At 44.1% G+C, this 21187-nt stretch overlaps 1 protein-coding gene across 6 annotated transcripts in view; it reads right to left on the bottom strand.

The window, feature by feature from the left end:
- The window catches only part of TRIO (trio Rho guanine nucleotide exchange factor), an 830868-nt gene extending 809967 nt beyond the window's left edge, over nucleotides 1–20901 (bottom strand). Inside the window, exon 1 of one of the 6 annotated variants that reach the window (XM_033929852.1) lies at nucleotides 19049–20901. In XM_033929852.1, coding sequence (XP_033785743.1) covers nucleotides 19049–19166 — 118 coding nt within the window. In that variant the 5' untranslated portion in view covers nucleotides 19167–20901. Of the gene's footprint in view, nucleotides 1–17469; nucleotides 17522–17912; nucleotides 17959–19048 lie in introns of those variants that run through there. The other 5 variants (XM_033929845.1, XM_033929848.1, XM_033929849.1 and 2 more) reach the window with 5 other exon arrangements.
- Between the last annotated feature and the right edge of the window lie 286 nt (nucleotides 20902–21187).

Here is a 21187-nt window from a genome sequence, read left to right as displayed (position 1 = left end):
TCCGGGGGACACTTTCCCACTTCCTCGGCGAGGCGGCATGGGAAGACTTCCCATGAGGTGATCGGAGGAGCCTCGGATTGTCGAGGCGCAACTCCGACACCTGAAGCGCCTCGCCCCCGAGCGGCGAGGAACGACCGTGCCTCCGAGGCGAGCCGCGCGGGCGCTTCGGCTTCCTCGATCGGCGCCCCGTCCGAGGTCGCGTCGAGGGCGAGGCGTCCCGGGAAGACCCCGAGGAAGAGGAGGAAATACGGCGCACTCTGCGCAACTTTTCCTTGGGCCGCACACTCCGCTCAGGCGGCCCCCCCGAGGTCGAGGACGAGGGCAGGGCCGGGGCCGAGGTTAAGGGGGCCACAATACCCGAGACCGAGGCCACCGAGGCCGGGGCTCCCGAGGTCGAGGGAGCCGAGGCCGGGGCCTCCGAGGGCGAGGGCGCCCCGGCCGAGGCCTGCGAGGTCGAGGCTGCCGGAACCGCAGCTCGCTGCAACACTTCCAAGGCCCCCGACAGCTCCGATGAAATCAGGTCTCGAAGGAGGTCCTGAAAGGCCGAGATCCCCACGAAGGTTGGGAGTTCCGGGTCCGGAGCACACTCCCTGGAGGGCGACCTCGGTCTCGAGTATTCCCTCGGGGTGTGCGAAGTCGAGGTCCGAGGCGGAGCCGGGGTCGACCCACCCGCCTTAGCCGGAGTAGAGGATGGCTTCTTTGCTGAAGGGGATGGAACAGAGGACTTACCCGAAGCCGGCTTTCCTGAGGACGCTTTCGAAGCCGAGGGCCGAGGCGAAGCCGAGGCCCCCGAGGACGCCGAGGCCGAGGTCAAGGCCGGGGCCGAGGCCGACGTCGAGGCCTTAGGCGGCGCGTCCACTGCAAACAATTCCGCCATTCTGGCCTTACGGCGACGGAGGGCTCTGTTTTGAAAGGTAGCGCAGCGATCACACGAAGCTGTCGGATGATCGGGCCCAAGACAAACAATGCACCACCGGTGAGGGTCAGTGATGGAAAGCAACCTCTCACACCGGCTGCACTTTTTGAATCCCGTAACAGGACGGGACATCAACGAAAAAGAAGGCCGGGAACGACCGACGTCCCGCGGCCACGGCTGCCGGGAGCCCCCGGAGCCTAACGAAAAGTAAAATTTTTTTTTTTTTTTAAACGAAAGAAACAAAAGAAAGGAGCACCGCGAATCGATCAGAATACAAAAAAACAACGAAACGCGGCAGCTAGAAAGGCAATACAACTGGAGCTCAAATCCACAGGGCTTTCTGGCTCCGCGGAAAAAATTGAACTGAGGACCACGAGGTGGGATGCGCCCTCTAGTGGGCGAGAAGGCATGCACATGCGTGGTGCAGTGTGCAAACTTGAAACTTCTAGCAAGTTTGCTTGAAAAGCTGTCCGCGCTGGGGCTCCGTAGATGACGTCACCCACATGTGAGAATATCATGCCTGCTTGTCCTGGGATAAAATACCTTTTCACCATTTCTCTAGCAGAAGTTGACAAGATCTTTGGAAAATTTATAAATCTCAAATTGTTAATTCGACCATTATTCTCCTGAGCTTCCAGCTTCCTCCTGAGTATTATATTATCTTTAACCAGCAAATCTTGATTTTGTTTTAAAGATATTAGCTCCTTACTTGTATTTTATGACTCTGTTTTTAATTGAGATATATCCTGCTTTAACACATTTATTTCTTCTTTTTGTTCTTTTAATTCCTTGTCCAAACTTTTTATTTGAGGATTTAAAGAATTCCCCAAATTCACTACCAAGTCCCATAATGCTTCAAGTGTAACTTTAGGGGGTTTTGTAGGTGAAAAAAGTTATAATGGTGTAGTATCTAAATGTTCTGAAGTTAGCTTTACCTCAGTGAAGTCTTGTATTCCCCCAACCTCTGTTGTCCCGGTCGCAGTCTTTGCAGAGAGAGCATGTCACTCTGCGTTGTTATATTCGGCGAGCCCTCCATGCTAGCCTCTGGGAGCAAAGAAGCTACCTCCTCGGGTGCATTCTGGTCCCGTGGAGAGCTAGCTGCTTGCGGCGTCGGTTGAAGGGGTGGCGTCCTGACGTCGGGGCTAAGAGTGATATCGAGCCCAGGGGATCTCACCACCGCGCTACTCTCCGGCGGCGTCCCTAGCGAGCTGGCACCCGACTCTTCTTGCTCCCGTTGTAGGCGTCGGAGAAAATCATCAATAGTGACCGCTGGGGTTAAGGGTCGCCGGGAGGCTCCTCTGACGTTCCTTCCCCGTCTTTTCGGCATAGTTACAGGAAACTTTTGATGGCGTCCTCATTGCAGCAGATATGCAGCGGCCATCTTGGATCCAGTCAGATTAGAAGTTTTTAAAAAACACCTACTTCACTGGTCGATACTCTATTTATATGGCGTGAACTTAGAATTACATGGTTCCAACTGTACCGAAAGTTGGCTCGCAGTTAGAACCTTGTAATCCCATACATAGACTAATTTCTGTACATAGAACCATGTAATTTCTTATGAAATGAAGGAACAGCTAAGTTGCAATAAATCCTCATGAGTGTTGTAACATCTACATGTCAGATAGAACCCGGAAATTATCAGTTAAAAATTCTGAAAATTGTCACTTAGAACCCTGTAATTCTAATGTCACAATGGGTATCTCAAATAAAAAATCCCTCCCATTAAAGAAACTCCAGATTTCAAAAGTAGAAACTGACACCTCCGCTTTTGTGTATCACAGGATACATCCAGAAATATTTGAATCTTAAGCTCTAAAAATTCCTAATGTCTGTTCTTAAAGAACATTTTCACATTTTGTCTGGCAAAAGTGCCACTGACGAAAATAATGTTGAGGGTTTGGCTGCCTCTTTATCAGAGGTCTCCAAAATGGTTGAAATATCTAACTGTTAATCTTGATTTTGATTAGGAGTTTGCTGATCTTGGAAAAAGAGGAATTTAATCTTCTGGTAACAACAAAACTTCCAAGAAATATCTTTTTAGCATTTCCCTAGACGTTACTGTGAACACTTGTGGGGAATTCTACCTACAGAGATCATGATACAGTTTTTCCATACTTTTTTTTTGTTTGTTTTTTCACACAAGGCAAACATATTGGAGCAAAAATATATTGAAACACAAAGATTTCAAGTACCCTAAATATGGCTCAGCATAGCATTCCTAAGAGCTTTTTTTTCTTCTATTACGAGCATATTAGACAAACAAGGATAGATATACTACATGTTTCCTATAGACACTATAAACAAAATGGTACATTCCGATTCCTTGTTTAAGATTATATACTGTACACCTAAAAAAAAAGAAAATATATGCATATCACATTAGTATGAATCTCCCATTTCCAGTTTCAAGCATGAAACTTAAAGACATAAACCCAAAGATTTTCTTTTTAAAGGAGAAAAATATTCAGTATGAGATGCAATGGTTCCCTGCTTACTGCAGACTGAGAACTTCTCCCTCTGTTCTGGAAACATAGTCTGTGGCAAAGCAGACAGCTATACAAGCAGGGCTCACACTCTCTGAAAATGTTCCCACCTCCCAAGCCTGAGCCAATAGGGTCAACTGACCTTGTGCTAGGAAGAGGAAACCCTTCCAACCTCATCCAACCCAAGAACCCTGCCCACCTAGTACACTGCCAGCGGTGAGGGAGGGGAGATAGATGGTTATCAGAAATATTTAAATACGATTCAACAGCAGCAATGTGTTACCAATTCCTATATGCAGAAACTAGGTCAGGCTGACTACACAATCCATCTAAACAATAGTTTTACATAAATTAGACTACTGCAATGCATTGTTTTTGTAGATAGTATCTTCCAGATATAGGGCCTTACAAGTTATCCAAAATGTTGCCACTAGGTTGATATGTGGGGGGGGACGTAGATTTGAACATATAACTCTGTCACTGAAACGGCTTCATTGGCTATCAGTAAAAGATTTAGTTATTTAGAAAATGCTTGTATTGCTATTTAAGACTGTTCATTTAAAGATTCCATGGTATTTGACACAGGTGTTAAAAGTATATCATCCATTAAGATCTTTGAGGTCAGAAGGGATGTTACAGATAGTTAGTGAAGAACTTACAACTGTGCATTATGAGAAAATAAGGTCTTCTATTATCTCAGTGGCAGGAGTGCTGTTATGGAATAACCTAAAAGGATCCCTTTGTTACCTGACCTACAGAAATTTAAGAAGGTTTTAAAAACAACTTTATTTGTAGAGGCCTTTTGCTAAATGATATGCCGATGAATTTTATGACTGTAACATATATAGAGTATACGGTACTTATGTTTTATGTTATTTGACAGTTATGTATGTATCTTTGTAAACCGCTTAGGTGTAAGCAGGTTAAAATAATTTTTAAATAAATAAGCAGAGGGAGGCTGTGGGAAAGGAAAGCATCCTTGAAGTCTCATATTATAATGCATTAAAACGATCTAGAAAAGCTTGAGCACTAAATATTTATCAGCAGACACAGGAGCTTGTGAAACATTGTGCTAATATAATTCACACTAAAATATAGAATGGTCAAGTCGTCTCAAAATGTGCAGACAGATCAAGAGGTACTCATTTGCTTTAATATGAACTCAGTGGAAGAATATGCCATATAAAGTGTGCACGCTAGTGAGGACAAGTAATATACCCAGTCTTAGATCAACTATAAAATATGAAAAAACCAATCTGTGTAAAGCAATCAAGCACAGGCTACTGAGCAAATCTGGACAGCATTAGCTGAATTAGGGACTGAAGCCTGCTAATTGCCAACTTGCTCTTCCTTATTCATCACCATTCATATGAGCTTATGAACTTACTTGACAAATTTAAAAAAAAAAAAAAAGCCACACAACACAATACACCAAACTACCATTACTGAAAGAAAAGGGGATGGAATTTGATATGGTTATAAAGAAAGCAGTTTACATAGTTATATAGAGGTACTTATTTCATACCTGGAACAATAAAGGGTTAATTTTCTTACCCAGAGTCACAAGGAGTTGCTGTAAAAATTGAACCCAGTTCCCCTGGTTCTCAGGCTACTCTTCCACTCCACTGTCCCAAAACAAGCAAGATAGATAGATAGATAGATAGATAGATAGATAGATAGATAGATAGATAGATAGATAGATAGATAGATAGATAGATAGATAGATAGATAGATAGATAGATAGATAGATAGATAGATAGATAGATAGATAGATAGATAGATAGATAGATAGATAGATAGATAGATAGATAGATAGATAGATAGATAGATAGATAGATAGATAGATAGATAGATAGATAGATAGATAGATAGATAGATAGATAGATAGATAGATAGATAGATAGATAGATAGATAGATAGATAGATAGATAGATAGATAGATAGATAGATAGATAGATAGATAGATAGATAGATAGATAGATAGATAGATAGATAGATAGATAGATAGATAGATAGATAGATAGATAGATAGATAGATAGATAGATAGATAGATAGATAGATAGATAGATAGATAGATAGATAGATAGATAGATAGATAGATAGATAGATAGATAGATAGATAGATAGATAGATAGATAGATAGATAGATAGATAGATAGATAGATAGATAGATAGATAGATAGATAGATAGATAGATAGATAGATAGATAGATAGATAGATAGATAGATAGATAGATAGAAATAATTTTTTTTTTTTTTTTTTACTGTTGTGAACCGCCCAGAACTGTTGGTGGGGCAGAATACAAGAAAATAAATTATTATTATCAGCTGTTTATAGAGGTTTAAAAAAAAAAAAAAAGTGTCCAGTACACTTCTTGTACTGCTCCCCCAACTTAGGAGTTACTGCTCTGCTGTTTGCTTTATAGTTTCTAAGTAGCCTATTTGCTGGGTTTTCTGTTGCTTCACAGAAACTGACAGCAGAAGGATTTTGTTTTGCTATTACTGAGGTGATAACAGAATTTGAGTACATTTGTTTTGTATAACAAGTGAGAAATCTGGGCTTGATGTATTGCATACAGCCTTTTGATATGGGATAGACAAATTCATTCTAAACTTATAATTACACTTTGAAATATTTAAGTACGATTTGTTCAGCTGTGAAGTTCAGTGTGTCACATACAGTATATGAACATTGTCAGATATGTCACAATAGAAGAAAAGTTGAGAACCACTGCATTAGAGCAGTGGTCCCCAACCCTGTCCTGGAGGACCACCAGGCCAATCAGGGTTGCAGGCTAGCCCTAATGAATATGCATGAGAGATTTGCATATAATAGATGCGACAGGCATGCAAATCTACTCCATGCATATTCATTAGGGCTAGCCTGAAAACCCGATTGGCCTGGTGGTCCTCCAGGACAGGGTTAGGGACCACTGCCTTAGAGGAAAGAAAGAACCAGCAATTGTTCACCACCACCACCACCTACTGACCAGTGTTGGGATCCACTGGTCAGAACTGTCACTGCAATGTACCAAGCAGGAAAGAAATATAAAGGAATAAAAACCCCAGGGGGTTGTGAGTGAAGATACTGTACTCAAAGGAAGTAATTCTGATTGAGCTAGAAAGCCCAAGGGAGCAAGAGGAAAAAGAGAAATAAATAAATGCAGATGATAGGAACAAAAATGTCCCTGTGTTTTCTTCACCTGTGGTATAGAGAGGCAAGGAATGTTTCTTTTCAATTAGGTTTGCATCAGTTACACATGACTAACAATGTTTATACATATTGTAAATGCAGGGCCAGCTCAAAATGTTATGGAATTCCAAACCCACTCTGTTTTGGAACCCCTCCATGCTCTGGCCTCCAGGTTAGTTCCCTCCTCCCTCCTATAAACACTACTGCTCAGTTGTGACAAGATACAACTTCATAGGCCAGCTGCAACGAGGAGGAAGGGCCAGCGTTGGTATCAAGCAGAAGCATCAGTGGAGAGGAAGGACTTCCCTTCTCTGACGCTGATGCTGGTGCTGTCTCTCTTCCCTCGCAGCAGCTGGCCTATGAAGCTATATCCTGTCAAAAGTGGACAACAGCAAAGGAGGAGGAGTGTTTTCAAGTTGTATCTCAGCTTAGCTTATGGGCCAGTAATGTCACGATCCCAGGTGTTTGGCATCCTTTAGCGCCGACACTCTGGGACAGAGCCTCACCTGATTCACAGAGTAAGCTGGCCCTGGTTATATGGTTTTCGGCAAACATTGCTGTTCTTTCATAAGACAGAAGGCTAAAGATAAGACCCCCCCAGCAGTAGGTGAGCTTTGTATCTAGCTTCCCTAGGGAAGACAGAAGAGTAAAGGAGGTAAATATGTTCTGTAGAATGCTAAGAAATTAAGAAGACTAATAAAATTGGCAGCATGGTAATGGAAAATTTTAGCTCTTTAATTCAACTGGTTCTTATTTTTCTCTCTAATTATTTTCTTTGTGATACTGTGCTGCTGGAAGTATTTCTGGACAAATGTTAATGTTTGTTTTATAAAACTGGAAATCGTCTATTTTAAAAAAAAATGTAATAACTACTGCTTCAGGTAGCACTGATCAGAGACCAACAGGTGGCACTACTTTAGATCTAGACATAAAGAGGACCTGGGTACATCAGCAAAGATGATGGATCCACTTGCAACTGTTATAAATCCAAAACATTTGACCATCACTCAAGGGTGGATACAAAGTAAAATTACTGGAGCAGCATTTAACTTGAAAACAGTAAATATGTTAAAATGAGGAATTTAGAGAAAAATGTAAAGGAGCTATTGCCAAGGTCAAAAGCTGGCATGAAACTAGACATTTAAAAGTATCACTCTTGAAGTCAGATAAAATATAATATGTATATTCCATGCCATAAATAGTCAAAAGAAGGCAAAATGATTGCTAGTATGAATTAATGATGAGGTTAAAAAAAGGCAGTTATATAGTCAAAAAGGCCCTCTTCTCAAAACAGAAGACAAACCCAAATGGCAAAAAATAGAGACAAGGAATAAAAGTGTAAAATATTAAGGCATGTTAAGAACAAGATATGAAAAGTTTTATGTTGAGAAACTAAAAATAATTTTTCAAGTTTATCATGTTTCAAGTTTATTTAAGATTTCATATACCGTCCAATCAGCCTTCTAGGCAAAATATAAAATAAAACTATGTAGCCCTGAAAAGGACATTTAGGTCTCAAAAGCATAAAGAAAAAGAAATGTTTTTAACTCCGTCTTAAAATGGTGAAGAATTGATTCTTCCCGTAAATGGGCCGGAATATTATTCCAAAGAGATGGAAAGCTGACAGAGAAAATGGTAGACCTCATTGTGTTGATATACTTCAGAGACGGGATAGATAGAAGATTTTTGGAAAACAATCTTAAGAGTCTTAGAAGGACTATAGGGGATAAGAAGATTATTAATAAATTTGGGTTGGCTATTTTGTCTAGTTTTAAAAGTTAGTAAAATAATTTTGTAAGTGATTCTGTGTTCTACTGGCAACCAATGAGCTTTATGAAGCAAAAACCTTAAGGGAAGTCAGTTGGGCCAGTAGATGGCCTATGAATATAGGAGTGCGGAGGTTAAGGAACTACATGTAGCAAAAAACCTAAATGACTGTCTTCACCGAGAGAGATATTTAGCTTCATATCCACATTGGAACACTAATTAATCAGAGCAAAAAAGTAGTCATTGTAAATCTAGACAATGTGCTACAGTACACAAGCAGCAGCTCTCTGAGTAATGGGTGCCCCTAATATTTTTCCAGCATTGCCCAAAAATCAGATCTATAGAGGAAAGCAAGGGGAAAAAGTCTCTCTCCTGAGCTACTGCTTCCCCTCCCCCCCCCCCCCCCCCCCCCATAGCAGTGGTCTCAAACAAAGAGCCCGGCAGCCACATGCAGCCCGCCAGGTACTATTTTGAGGCCCTCGGTATGTTTATCATAATCACAAAAGTAAAATAAAAGTTTCTTGATCATATGTCTCTTTAACTATAAATTGCAATATTATTATTAAGACTTAGCTGAAAAGAAAGATTTACAAACTGCAGAGTTTTACCTCATGCAAAATTGTCATTTCTTTAAAAAGACATTAACTTTTTTCTGAGGCCTTCCAAGTACCTATATATCCAAAATGTGGCTATGCAAAGGGTTTGAGTTAGAGACCAAAGCCTATTTGCTAGCTAAGGAAAGGTCTGACCAATGGGCTAAGGGAAGGAGCAGACAACTGAATAATGTAAGCCACACAGGCTTCCTTATTTTGGGCTACCATAAGAGAGAGACGTGTAGGAAATACAATGAGGAGATATTTTTTATGGAGGCAGAGGAAGGAAAGGAAGGGCAGGGCTGAGAGAGGACCGGAGGACCTATGGGGAGTGTAAGAGAACCACTGACAAAGGAGCAAAGAAGAGCTGGGAGAGAATGCAAGATGTAAAAGACGGTACCAACTAGGACATAGAACACTGCTCAGGAGGGGTCTGGGGAAGTAATTAAAAGAACAGACAGGGAAAAATGCTTCAGTACTTGAATAAATTAAATGTAAACTGTTCTGAGCTCTCCTGGGAGAACGGTATAAAAAATTTAATACTGTATTTTTCCCTCTATAAGACGCACCTGCTACCTGTAGAGGAGGAAAAACCAAAAAAAAAATTCTGAACCAGAAGGGGAGATCAAGGTGAGAGTGACATGGGAAAGGTGGGAGGACAGAGCAGTGAGTCTGGAGAAAAAGAAATAAGGTCCCCCTTCTCTGGGAAAGAACACAAAGCCATGCCCTCTGCCAGCAAGCGAGTTCACCAAATGCCAACTCGATGGGTGGACAGACTGCAAAAACCCCAGTGCATGGATCTGCAATGGACAATTCCTTTCTGTTTGGCAAGCCCCCCCCCCAACCCATGGAAGTACCCCTATACCAGAGACCCTACAGAGCTGTCCATGAAACGACCCCCACCATCACCACCTGCCTGTCCTTCCCACTGAAAAAAACCAGTTTAGGGAGTTAAGCATGACACACACACACAGAGCAAGGAAATGCTACAGCAGGAAGACAGACAGCCCGGGGCAGGGGGAATAAGGGGACAGGAGGGGAAGACAGGAAGGCAAAATTTATGTATGAAAACAAAATCCGGGGGGGGGGGGGGGGGGAAGGACTCGGCCCAAAACCAGTTCCACTACCCCAGCAATAATTTAAATATTTCTCTTACCAACTGCATAGCGAAAAACGTGTTATATGGATAAAGGTGAGGTAACTGCTTCAAATCAGATAAGAGAGTTTATTACAGGTGGATCCAACTGCAGACCTGTTCCAAGCAACAGGAACTACAAGGCCATATAAGCAAAAGGGGCAAAACAAACTCACATGGGACCCTAAATTCAAGCATCTATGCCTACCTCCCTTTCTGCCTTCCACCTGATGGGTGGCCCTTGCTTGGAAGTCATGATCCTCTCACTCTTCCATGTCTCAGCCCCTCTGATGCTTTGCAGTTCCCCGTCTAAGATGTGCTTGAGCTGAGAAACCGCAGATTGATGCCTGCGGAAAGGACTATTTTGCCCCAAAGAGAAGGAAAAGTGCAAAACTCTCCTGCCCCACATATCAAATCCGATTCTTTCAACTCCAGCCTAGCAGCAGCGAAATACAAAGCTCCAAAATGAACTTGGGGTGACCTCTGATCCTTCCTCCACAACTCTCCCCCAGTCCAAGCTGCCAAATAAGTGACCCTATCTTTACCTCTCTCTGCAGCATGCAGACGAGCGATCCCCGCGTGGGTTCGTTACTGCTGCAAAACGGAAGGGCATGCGTGAAGCTGCATGGCTGAGAGCTGCACAGATTAGATTGCAAAAAGGAGCGGAGCTTTGGCAGAAGGGATGAGACTGATGGCACCCATTAACGGAGCAGCGCGGGACCAGGGGTTTCTTACATTCGCTTCATAAGACCCACCCACTTTTTTTTGGGGGGGAAAAAGTGCGTCTTATGGAACAAAAAAATACGGTAAATAAGGAACCCTGGCTGTGAAGAGAAGCTGATTAGTGGGGCTGAGGGAGAAGAGTAGACAAGCACAGAGCTAAAAGACATGGGTTTTAAGGGGAAGAGAGGCTGAAAGAAGAGACATGGGCTCTGATACAAAGAAGTAGATAAGAGGACAGTGACATGGACAGTGATACAAAGAAGTAGATAAGAGGGTTGGCTAAAAAAAAATAGGACTGTATAAGGAGTAAGGAGGCAGCTGATAGGGGAGAAGAAATGTTAAATGGTCAGGAGACTCTGGTGAGTTAGTTAAGAGAAGACAGAAGGAATCAGAAACCAGAGCCTGAGAGACAACAAAAAGGTAGAAAAAATATTTTTTCTATTTGGTGATTAGACTATATCAGATTTGAAATATGTATCCTGCCAGAGCTGGTGTTAGACAGAGCTGGGGACCACAAAGCCCACTATCAAGACGTGCCTTCTTCAGCTTCCAGCAAACTTAGGGCTCTCTGGCCATGGAGAAGTTGCTCTAATTGCACTCCCCTAACACTATTCCTCCCATGTGTAATCTTTATGTTTTGCACAATATAGGAGGAAACGGATCTTTCTATTTCTTTGGCGTTGTACTACATTCATGGTGTGGCTTCATGGGATTTACTGTATGCTTATTTTTGGTCAGTTATTATGGATTTTTGGTCAGTTATTATGACCAAGGTATTCTGTTAGCATGATTTTCAATGTAGCATTGTATAGTAATTTAGGAGGTCTTTTACTAAGAAGCGCTAGCCGATTTAATGCACGCTAAATGCTAACGTGTCCATAGAATATAATGGGCGCATTAGCATTTAGTGCACGCTAAATCGGCTAGCGCATCTTAGCAAAACACCCCCTTAGCTTGTTCAGTTTTCTCGATAGTGGAGGGGATATTTGTGAGGGGGGGAGAGGAGACAAGGGTGTTGACCCTTGTTCTGTATTATTTGTTATTTATAAAATGACAGTTGTACAGGATACTGGGTTTTTTTATACTTTAATAAAATAATTTCAATATAAAATCATTACTATTTGAGGCTTGTGTGGATGGGATCAGAAAGAGTTCGCAACAACAGGGACAAATTTTTTCCCCTCTGTCATTCTCTATGGGGCCATCACTCACAACCAGTAGGTTTATTTTGGGGTTTTGTTTTGTTTTTTGCTGGCAAGGGGAAAATTGCATTTGTTCCTGAACCTATAGCATCCCGAATCATTTTCAAAAAATTTGCTTCTAAACTGTGGAAAACTGGCAACCTAAAAAGCAGGAAATCACCTAGAACAGATGGTATTCACTAGTGCTGCCCGATTCAGGAAAAAAATGTTTGATTCGAGTCAGCCTACTGAATCGATTTTTTGATTCGATTTTCCTTCCCAATTGGGTGTTTTTTTCAAACATCCTGGTGGGTTTATTTTATAGCCTTGTCACCTCTTTTATAGCCTCTTCACCCCCTTTGCCTTCTCCTGACCACACTGGAGCTGTGGTATAAATAAAATAAACAAACAAAAAAAGACTTTTCCTCTCTCTGTTAAATCCTAGCTCACGTTTGCGGTCTAACACCAGCTCTGGCAGGATACACATTTCAAATCTGACATTGTAATCACAAAACAGAAAATATATTATTTTTTCTACCTTTTGTTGTCTGGTCATTATTCAAATCTTGTTGGTCCCCAGCTCTGGTTGTCTTCTGATAACTTGCTTGCCAGGGTCTCCTTCTTTCTTCTTTCTCCGTACTAACCATCTATCTTCTATCTCTGTCCTCCCCTTCCCTCCCCTGGAGGTCTGGCATCTTTCCTTTTTTTCATCTCCATCCACAGATCCACCTTTTCTCAACTACCCTTTCATCCAGCACCTCTCCCTCCTTCTCCACCACCCCAGGGTCCACCATATCTCCCTTTCCTTTCCCAACTTCCCTCCTATCTAGTATCTCTATCCCCCCTCCACACCATCCCTTGTATCCCTTTCTGTTCCTTCCCTCCCCAAATCCCATTATCCACCATCTCTCTCCCTCTCCTCTGTTTTTAGACCCATTATTTCTCCCCCCCCCAAAGTCCGACATATGCACGTCTCTTTGAACTCCCCCTTCCCTCTCTCCCTCCATGTACTTCTACACCAGGGCCCCCCTCCCCCTGAAGGTCTGTCCCACCCCCAAAGGCCTGCATCCCAGCCCTGAAGCCCTGCACCCCACCCCTGAAGCCCTGCCTGTCCCACCCCTGAAGGCCTGCATCCCCACCTGAAGGCCTGCCTATATCCCGGAAGGCTTGCGTGATCCCCCTGGCCTCCCACACACCATTTACCTACTAGCAGCAGCCTACAGAGAAAATCGCTAGTGCTAGCGATCTCTGCAAGCTGCTATAGGTCTTCGGAGCTGTTTCCTCTGCCATGATCCTGCCTCTGACATCAGAGGAGGGGCGGGACCGCGGCAGAGGAAACAGCTGCAGGCTGCTGATATCAGGTAAATGGTGCGCGGGAGGCCAGGGGGGAAGCCGGACACCAGCGGGAGGCCAGAGGGGTAGCAGGACACCAGCGGGAGGCCAGACACCAGCACTTCCCGACTGACCCTCCCCCCTTGCCCTCTAAAGCAGGTACGGCAGCAGCTGGCCAGCAAGAGGCAGCGCTGCCACTCCTGCTTTAGGGGGTGAGAGTCAGTTACCGAATCGAGAGGCCGATTTTTTGTTTGTTTTAAATGAGTGAATCGTGAATCGGGTAGCACTACTCCTGACTAACTAGTCACTGTCAGACTAGATACTGAACTCAATGTATCCTCATCCTACTCAAAGTTTAAGTAAATGTGATTTAAGGAACGATTTGATGTACTTTACTGCTGGTAAAGTTCACCCACTACTTTTTGAGTCAACACAAGCACCACTTGCCAATCAAACAAGGAAAGACCTATACTTCCCCCTTCCCCATTCGCGGTTTCAGCAATCGCGATTTCACATATTCGCAATTTTTGGGGGAGGGGGAAAAAAAGAAAAAAAAACCCAGTTTAGCCTTCCCCCCGGCATCCCGGCCTTACCTGGTGGTCTAGCGGGCTTTCGGGGCAGGAGCGATCTTCCTACACTCCTGCCCCGTGTATATCACCAATAGGAAATGACTGTGGGGAGTTCCCGTCGTAGTCTCGAGAGACTACGGGAACTCACGGCAGCTATCTCCTATTGGCGATCTGCACGGGGCAGGAGCTTAGGAAGATCGCTCCTGCCCCGAAAGCCCGCTAGACTACCAGGTAAGGCCGGGATGCCGTGGGGGGAAGGCAGGAGGGAGGCGGGGGTGGGTCAGAGCTGGACCAGAAGATATTCGTGGTATTTCACCATTCGCAGCCCGGCTCTGCCCCTATTCCCCGCGAATCCGGAAGGAGAAGTGTACATTGCACATAAGTTTAGCAAAATTAGATCTTTACAATCAATACTCAAGTTAATTGAAAATGCTTTTAACCTATCGAAATGAAGCCATTTCACAGAGCAAAAGAATGGATATTAAACCATGTCCATGATACATTACACAACATGACTCCTACACTCAAATTTATGTTTGTTATCTTTGAACCACTAAGGAAATTGTTGTCATCCTATACATTACTACCAGATTCAAAGGGACACTGCCAGGGCTGGCAAAATGTACCAGGTCTAGAACATAGAAATCGAGCCAACATGCTAATCTTGTCAGTCTGTCACTTCAACCTACACATACACCTCTGCAATTACCCAATTAAGTAAATAAACTGTTGTCCCAGCTCTGAATTTGTCACATTTTCATTGTGTTATCAATCTTTTTTTAATTTATGCAAATTCAAATAATCAAACAAATTTGACAATACACAAAGCTTGTAGAATTTTCCAAATTCCTGTTAATGTGTTCCTAAATACAGTACTACTGTTTGTGTACATACACATTTATTTAAAAAAAATTAATAAAAGGTTAGGCCTTGAAAACCAGATTACTCATGCGGCATAATGTCCATATATCCCTTCCAGATCATGTTCACCTTATTTCTAAGTAATGTTAAAAGAGTTATTTCAGTTTATATTCAGATGTGCCAAACACTTTAAAACAGGGGTGTCCAACCTTTTGGCTTCCCTGGGCCGCACTGGCCAAAAAAAATGTTTTCTGGGGCCGTGCAAACGCTGCAGCAATACAGAGGAGGGAGCCAGCAAGATGGTAAACACCCAGGGGCAGCAGAGGAAAACACTACATCGCTCTCGACCGGTGCCGCACAAAATACTTCACGGGGCCGTAGGTTGGACACCCCTTCTTTAAAATAAGCAACTGGTTCAAAAATCTGCTCAGTATTAAAACAGTAGCAGTACTGAACATACTACTACTACCACTGCTCATTTGAACTGCTCTGCAATCAGCAGGAAAGGTCATATACAGAGTGCAAACTTGAATCTCTAGGGCCCCAAATGAAAGAATTACTGGCATTTCTAAAGGAAAAACAAATGAACAGCACTATCTGGTGGCTTTGTTTATGTTTTTAACTTAAGAAAATAGTTACTGTTAAGCCATATAGCTGAGGGGGGGGGGGGTTATAGCATACTTTTGACAATTTAACCCCTTCCCCCTTTACTAAGCCATGGTAGAGGTTTCCAGCGCGGCCCGGAGTGCTAAATACTCCGATGCTGTTCCGACACTCATACAATTCCTAGGAGCAGCGTCTGAGCATTTAGCGCCCTGGGCCACGGTAGAAACCTCTACCACAGTTTATTAAAAGAGAACCTAAAATTTGTATATCCCACCTTCTAAAAAACCAGAATCACCAAAAGAAGTATACAAACAATGAAAAACAAACATAGTACAGTTTAGAGACCCTCAAACACCCTCCACCTACAACCAATTAAGAATTAAATCGTTTACTAGCATTAACTAAGAAAAAGAGCAACCTGAACACCACCGATTAGAGGGTAAATTTTCACTACCATGAGTGAACAATGTCCTTACCCACAAAAAAATGGGTACTGCCCACAGAGGCCAGTATTAAACATGCTAGCGTCAGGGCAGAATTTGGGGATGAGGCCCCCAAAACCCGCCAGTAGACTGTTACCTCCTTCAATCTCAGACAAGCTTAGGGCCCTACTGGCACCTTCTTAGCACTAACTCTGCTACCCATCTAATATGAGGTACAACAAGTACGAGTACCATTGCCATTTTATATACACAGTCAGTCACAGAAGCATTTTCAGGGCCAAGCTTAGAATAGTGTTTGCAATCACATTCTCACTTAATTTTCTAAAATGTGTGCCTACAGGTCACTCAGAAAAAGTAGTCACAGAAGTTAGGAGGCAGGTAGTGTATAAGCACAAATATAAACAAATTTGGGGGCCAAAAAAATGGGTGTGTCTGTTTATATTTGAGTCCCATCCAATCACTTCCCGGGCCTACCTTACTGTCCTAGTGGTCCAGTGGTAAGCTGGGGTAGAAACAATCCTACTATGTTCCTGCCCGTGCAGTCTCTGTAACAGAAAATGGTTGCCACAAGTTTCCACGACAGTCCGGCTCCTACCCCGGTTCACCACTGAACCATCAGGGAAGGTAGGCTTGCGGTAGGGCCAGGCTGGGGTCCTAGCCAATACAAAGGTCACCGCAGGGAAGAGAAGGAGGGAGAGATTGATTGCTCCAGCCCCCCGCGCCACTGGACCACCAGGGTAGTAAGGTAGAGCTGCGGTGCGACTGGGGCGGGAAGGGATATACTAGCTAAAGAGCTGGCAGACAGTATACAATCGGTTTATATTTGAGTTAATACTTTTTCTCTTAAAAAGGAAGGGGAGGCTTATCTTGGTTTATAGTCAGATGGGTTTACATTGGAGTATATAGAGTACTTTTCCCAGAATAATTTTCACTGAGTAATTTTACTTTGGAAGTCTTGCAGAATCCACAGAATAACAAAGCATGTATGTACGTTGTCATCATTATGAAACCTCCTTAAGGTGCAATGATTTGAATCTGCCAATATATCTTATATGGGAAGTACAATGCAGTAAATAACCACCAGGAGTTCTTAATTAAATAATGTTTAGATCAGTTTTTAAAAATTCCAGATATATCTTTGAGACAACCAAATGTTAAAATATATATTTTTTTAAGAGTAAAGGCTGCTTTCATGTTTTTCCATCAGGCTTGGCTTTCCCAGTGCATCCAGTTTAATGAATGAACTGGGATCCTTCCTAACATAACCCCTCCTTACTTATAAGCAGGAACTGGAGTACCAAACCACATCCTAAACTGCAAGAGCTCCACAACATCCTTTTACCAGCTGACTGCACCGACAAGGGTGCAAAGAGAGCAATGACAATTCCCGGGGAAAAAAATAGCTCCAATTGCTCCTTCAAACTGGCTCGAGTCTGGGGGGTTAAACGAAATTAGGGCTCAGTGATGACAAGATACCTTTGAGTCTTGGCCTCTTGAACGGATTTCCTCCAAAAGCCGCCATCCCCCACCCCTAGGGGAAAGATCGAGCCGATATAAACGCATACCCCCAGAATCGCAAACCACCCCACCCCTTCCCCAAAACATACACACCGACAATACACGAAAACAAGGCGGGAGAACCCCCCAAAAGAAGCACACAGACCTAAGCCAGCTTCTGCTCTCCAGCGGTGAGTCTGCATTTTCCTGCTCCCTCCACACAGACACACAGATAGCGCATCCCCTCCTCCCCTCCCTATATGCATGCTTACCACGCCCCTGGAACAACTGCAGGAAAGCCGTTAGGTTCATTTTCCTTGGTTTTTTTTTTTTTTTATTATATATATTATTATTATTTAGAGCTGGGGTGTTAAGGGGGAAGAAACTGCCCAGCGCCTGATACCTCGCTGCCAAGACTGGACACTGCTGAGGGGAACCGGGGAGCCCCGTTCTCAACCCCTTAAGTTCAGAGCCAAGCACGTTTCCGCGACTCCCCGGCCAACAAATCGGCGCATTCCTTCCGCCTTCAGGTCTTATTAGCGACAGCAAAAGTAAACTATCAAACGCGGGTAAAGTAGAACACGCCTAAAACACAGCGCCTTCCCCGACCTTCATCCCAACTTGCAACTTTGTTACCCATCTGCGGAAAGAGCCTCACTCCTGTTCGGGGGGGGGGGTTCTCGGAATGAGACACTCTTAGGCTTTCCCATGTACCGAAAGGACTGTCCTACAATGGGGGGGGGGGGGGCGAAGACACGATTTTGTGTGAAAAGCTCTGTGATGACCTTTCAACTCTTCCACGTGATCAGGGGAACAGTGTCAGAAGCCTAATGCAAGTAACCCTCTTGAAAAACACTATAAACGATATTTCCACGCTAGTTTAAGTCAAATTCAATCCGAGCTTCATACGCAGGCCATTTGCAAGCTCCAGTTCTAAACAACCTCCCCACACACAGACACAATCCACCCCATCTTATAAACCTCAGGGGGAAAAAAACAGTGCTTATTATATTCAATATTTACAAGTAACCCCCCCCCCCCACACACACACACACACTTTTCCAGGAATTAACAAAAAAAAGTCACCCCCCTCCTCTTGAATGTTCTATCAATCCATTAACAAGGAGCTAAACAAAACACATCCTCATAGGTTTTACGCCAATAACTGTTACATTCCTTATCTGTCATGCACTCAGATTCTGTAGTCGGCGATCGCCTATCACGAGAAAAAGGCTTCAATAAGCAGCACTAATACGAAAGCAAACACCACCGTAACCATTAGCAAGGACAACCTTACAAACCCAACTGCAGAAATAACATTCGATCAGAGACTGATTTATCAGAAAGATCTTTCTCTAGTCTAAGCACAGCAAGCACTGTCACTCTACCCCTCCTTCCCAATCTGGGGGGGGGGGGAAAGCAGCTCAATAATAACTTCACTTGTGTGTATATATGTATATAGAGAAATAAACAGGTATCTTTATGCGAAAGACATACAGGGTACTTTCCCCAGACCCCCCAAAAAATCTAGGGAAACCCACCCTAGCATGTCTGACCCCATGCATTTATATATCGACACATAAATCCATCGTTGCAATGCACTGGAAATATTCATTCTCACACCGTGCAGGTTACAGTGAACAAAGCTAAACCTGCACGGGAAACATCTGCCCTCCATGGAAACGGTGGTAGACCAATCGCGGCGAGCCGAGCCCCAGATCACTGCGGCCCGCTCCCCCACTTACCGGCTCTGTAGAACGCCGCTATGTCTGCCGAGTCCTTGGCCGTGTCCTCGGCCCCTTCCCCGGTGGCTGCTGCTGCGGCGGCGGCGGCGGACGGAGAGGAAGAAGCGCTGCTGCTCATGGCCGGTGCCCGCCGAAGGAGCTCCTCCCGGAGCCGATCGTGGACTCTGTCTCTCTCCAAACGGGCTTGGAGGGAGATCCCGGTGCCCCCCTCAACAGTTGCACTCCGCGCCTAACTAGATGGTATTATGGATTGCAATTAGTATGCATTAATCATCCGTGTACCGCCGCTTCCCCCGTGACAGCGAGATCCCGGGAAAGAGCCTCCCCTCCGAGCAGGAAAAAGGAAAGGGGGGTGGGAAGGGGGGGAAGCGGGGAAAGGCTGCCCGATCTGCTTGAATAGCGCAGGCATGAAGGGGGAGGGAAGCAGGAAAGGAAGGGAGAAGTGAACTCAGCGCCGCCGCCGCCGCAGGTCTCCCCCCCCCCCTCCCCTGTGCGGGAGTAGCGGTGAGGCCAGGAGAAGGAGCGGATGAAGCACGATCACAGCACGAGGGAGACCGTGCAAAGGGAAATGCAAGGGGGTTGAAAAAGCGAAAGGTGGGACGGGAAGGGGAAAGGGAGGGGGAGGAAGCCTACAACGAAAAAAAAAAAAAAAAAGGACTTTATACAGAGGCGAACGGAGGCTCTTCCGTAGCTTCAGCGGTGATCTCCGCGATGGCTCCCGGTACAATCCTCCATCTTGAATTCAAATTGAGTGGAAAAAAAAAAATCACCGCCTAACAGAGGGAACAAGGGCAGGAGGAAGAGGAGTCGAGGAGAAAAAAAAAACTGCTCGGGAATTTCCGGCAAAGTCCGGGGCTGAAGGGGGCGGAGTCTACAGGGGACGAAGGGCAGGCAGCAGAGAATGCGCTAGTACTTTACGCTGGTCTGCCTGGAGCGGATTCCCTCGCCTGCCCTCCAGTGTTTCTGCTTTGTTTCCTAATATCAGGCGCGGTTCTATGTGCAAGAATAAGTTCCACGCTAATGCTCTCTCGGGATGTTTGGCAAACAGGCGCTGTGGAATTTTGCCCGGGAATCTTCGGCTGGCTGGTATTTGAAACTGGCCTTCCAGACCCTCGGGTTAAGGAGAAAAAGCAACAATTTGCACTGTTTTGCTACTAGATAATGGACCACTTGCCGTCAAACGTTTGAAAGATTAAGGCTTTTCTTTCCTTCTTAGACCATAAAACTAATCCTAACTGAACTTCCCCAAATACGTTTTAAGTGCGGACGCCTAGACCAGTTGCCCTGGAGGAGGATCCGGAGAAAAAGCTTGTTAAGATGCACTTTCTGAATGGTGCCACAGTGTGGGCTTCTCTATTAAGTACACGTGGAACTAACCGGCAACTACAATAGAGCGTAATTAAAATATTAAAAAAAATCACCTCAAAGAAACCCAAACAGGATCTGTATGCCTTCAAAAACTTAAGTCACAGACTGCTGTGGCTTATAATGACCTCTTCACAGATAAGGTTAGGGAGTCGTTCGGAATCAGAGCCGGCATTAGAGGGGAGCAAACAGGGCAGCTGTGAACCGGCAGGTCTTCCCCCCTTCAATCCGCACTGGTTATTTTTGCTGCAGAAAGTCTCCAGCCGTGGCAGCCAATCTGAACAGCTTCCTTCCTTGCTTGCTTTCCTTTGCCCTGGTCCTCCCAGGCGGAAACCGGAAGTTGCGTCATTGGGGATGGACCGGGCAATCAGTAGTGTGCACATTATCTTTATCATCATAGAACGCTCACACCAACGTTCAGATAAGTAACTTTTCCATCTACTGTTATTATTGTTATCAGATATTTTTAGGAAATTGGCTCCTTCAGTTACCTCTGAGCTGTTTTCAGTATGATGTATCTGACATATACGATTTGCTAATCCGTATGTATATCTGGTAGGTGTGATAGAGAACAGGATGTGCAATGATGGCTCTCTGCCTCATTGGTCTCTATCTCTTATGACCGGTGTTTACAAGGTGGCACTAAGCACATTCATTATTAATATTTATATATTTTTGATATATGTTTTTTTTGTATAGGATTATGTATTTTTACTTTTGATATTTCATTTTTGTGGCACTGTTTTTTTGTTTGTGCTGTAATACTACTGGCAG

The sequence above is a fragment of the Geotrypetes seraphini genome, chromosome 2 (assembly GCF_902459505.1).
Source record: "Geotrypetes seraphini chromosome 2, aGeoSer1.1, whole genome shotgun sequence".
Classification (NCBI taxonomy): domain Eukaryota; kingdom Metazoa; phylum Chordata; class Amphibia; order Gymnophiona; family Dermophiidae; genus Geotrypetes; species Geotrypetes seraphini.
The sequence above is the reverse complement of the archived record's forward strand: the minus strand, read 5'-3'. Positions and strand labels throughout refer to the sequence as shown.